We start from the raw sequence: 2,500 nt of genomic DNA on the forward strand, positions 1-2,500 counted from the left end.
CCTTCTCGCCCTCTGCTCCTGCTGTAGGGAAGAGAGACAGAGCGAGTCAGCGGCGATCGATGTAGCCAAGCAGTTGTATCTGGCTGGTAAGTGTTTCCGGGGGGCGAGTATGGGAATCGCAAGTCGTAGTCCTCAGGGTGTTATGAAATACATTTGTGGGTTTTTAAAACCTGATTTTTATGTCTTGTATATTTTCTGTGTATGTTTACAGTTGTGGAATTTTAAATCTAGTTATTATTATCTTTTTCGTGGTTTGCTTTTTAATCTTCATCTTTGCCTTCGCCAAAATAGAAGATTCAGCGATCATTTGTGGGTTTTTAAAACCTGATTTTTATGTCTTGTATATTTTCTGTGTATGTTTACAGTTGTGGAATTTTAAATCTTGTTATTATTGTCTTTTTTTTGTGGTTTGCTTTTTAATCTTCATCTTTGCCTTCGCCAAAATGGAAGATTCTGCGATCATTTGTGGGTTTTTAAAACCTAATTTTTATGTCGTATAATTTCTGTGTATGTTTACAGTTGTGGAATTTTAAATCTTGTTATTATTGTCTTTTTTGTGGTTTGCTTTTTAATCTTCATCTTTGCCTTCGCCAAAATAAAAGATTCAGCGATCATTTGTGGGTTTTTAAAACCTGATTTTTATGTCTTGTATATTTTCTGTGTATGTTTACAGTTGTGAAATTTTAAATCTTATTATTATTGTCTTTTTTGTTGTGTTTTGCTTTTCAATCTTCATCTTTGCCTTCGCCAAAATGGAAGATTCAGCGATCATTTGTGGGTTTCTAAAACCTGATTTTTATGTCGTATATTTTCCGTGTATGTTTACAGTTGTGGAATTTTAAATCTTGTTATTATTGTCTTTATTGTGGTTTGCTTTTTAATCTTCATCTTTGCCTTCGCCAAAATGGAAGATTCTGCGATCATTTGTGGGTTTTTAAAACCTGATTTTTTGGTCCCTGTGTATTTTCTGTGAATGTTTACAGTTGTGGAATTCTAAATCATGTTTTTATTGTCCATTTTTTTCATGTTTATTGTGAAAATTTGTAAGTTTTTAAAACATGATTTTTATGTCACGTGTATTTTTTTTTGTATGTTTTCAGTTGTGGAATTTCAAATCGTATTTTTTTGTCTCCTTTTCTCTGCGGTTTGCTTTTTTATCTTCATCTGTTATTGTCTTCGCAAAAATGGAAGATTATGCTATCATTTGTGGGTTTTTAAAACATGATTTTTTTTGTCTTGTGTATGTTTTCTGAATGTTTACTGTTGTGGAATTTCAAATCCTGTTTTTAAATTCGTCTCTGACTTGACTCACGATTAATATACCAAATGTTTTGTTTACACTTTTCATCTCCTTTTTCTTATCTCCGTCATAATCCAAATCATTAAGATGATCTTACAAGATTCTCGAATTGAGAATTTGTTGTCGGATTAAAAAAAGAGAGAATATTAGATTTGATCGTTCGTTTTAAAACGCCTTGCTTATAGCAAGACGCGGGGCCTTGCACAAGGGCAGCCCGTAAAAATGAGAGAGAATATTAAAAATAGCATATTTCTTTATAAGCCATTTTTTATATACGTCATGAATTTTAAAGATATTTTCTTTCATATATATAAAAGTGGAGGAAAAGTCCATCAATCATGCCATGGACAGGTTCCAGAAAACATTTCCAAATTTCCACTTCGAGTTTTTTGTGTGCGTCATCACGACGCGAAAGATTTTGACTTACACAACGTTAAATAACATTTGCGTATTTGTATCAAAACATAATTAATTTTCTATCTTGTGAAATTTAATCAATATTTTCCTTATGTATTAGCCTGTCTTTTATATAGTTTTAAACAGACTTTAATAAATAAAAAAAATTACTAAATGTTTCCTGAAAAAGTTCATAGATTTTTTATGATTCCAAATAATTGTTTCAAATGGTTTCGTATCTGAGAACTTGCAATGGCTGGTTGACTAGTTGTTGCACAATATATCTACGTGTATATATGTACATACACACATACAACAACAACAAAAACAAAAACAATAAAAATAACAACAACAACAACAACAACAACAAGTACAGCTATTTCTAGTCCACTTAAGAGCAAAGGCCTCATACATGTCCCGGTCATGTCTGGGGTTTGGCCATTTTCATCCCCACGCTGGCCAACTGCGGATTAGTGATGGTGGGAGACTTTTGTCTGAACATTAACAGCAAACCTAGCTAGTATGAATGGCCCTGACTAGTACAGCTTTGTTGATCATGGCGATACACAAAACCTTTCCACCACGTTAAGGTATCCCCATTCGGAAAGGGATATATACTGTACATACATATATGTATGTATGTATGTATGTATGTATGTATGTATGTATGTATGTATGTACTGGGTAATAACTGAACAGGTACCCTACATAAATACTCGATACTTATAACATACTTTCATTCATACTCTGATTCGTTGAAACTTTGGTTGAAATTGTGAAACTATGATAAGATTAGGAATGGAT

General features: G+C 32.6%; 1 protein-coding gene across 2 annotated transcripts in view; it reads left to right on the forward strand.

The window, feature by feature from the left end:
* Window positions 1-2,500, forward strand: part of LOC137617961 (annexin B11-like) — a 25,671-nt gene that overhangs the window by 12,018 nt on the left and 11,153 nt on the right. For both annotated transcript variants that reach the window (XM_068347893.1, XM_068347892.1), the window contains exon 4: window positions 1-86. This exon is cut by the window's left edge and continues 87 nt beyond it. In XM_068347893.1, coding sequence (XP_068203994.1) covers window positions 1-86 — 86 coding nt within the window. The remainder of the gene's footprint in view (window positions 87-2,500) is intronic.

This window comes from Palaemon carinicauda, chromosome 24 (assembly GCF_036898095.1).
Source record: "Palaemon carinicauda isolate YSFRI2023 chromosome 24, ASM3689809v2, whole genome shotgun sequence".
NCBI classification, from domain to species: Eukaryota; Metazoa; Arthropoda; class Malacostraca; order Decapoda; family Palaemonidae; genus Palaemon; species Palaemon carinicauda.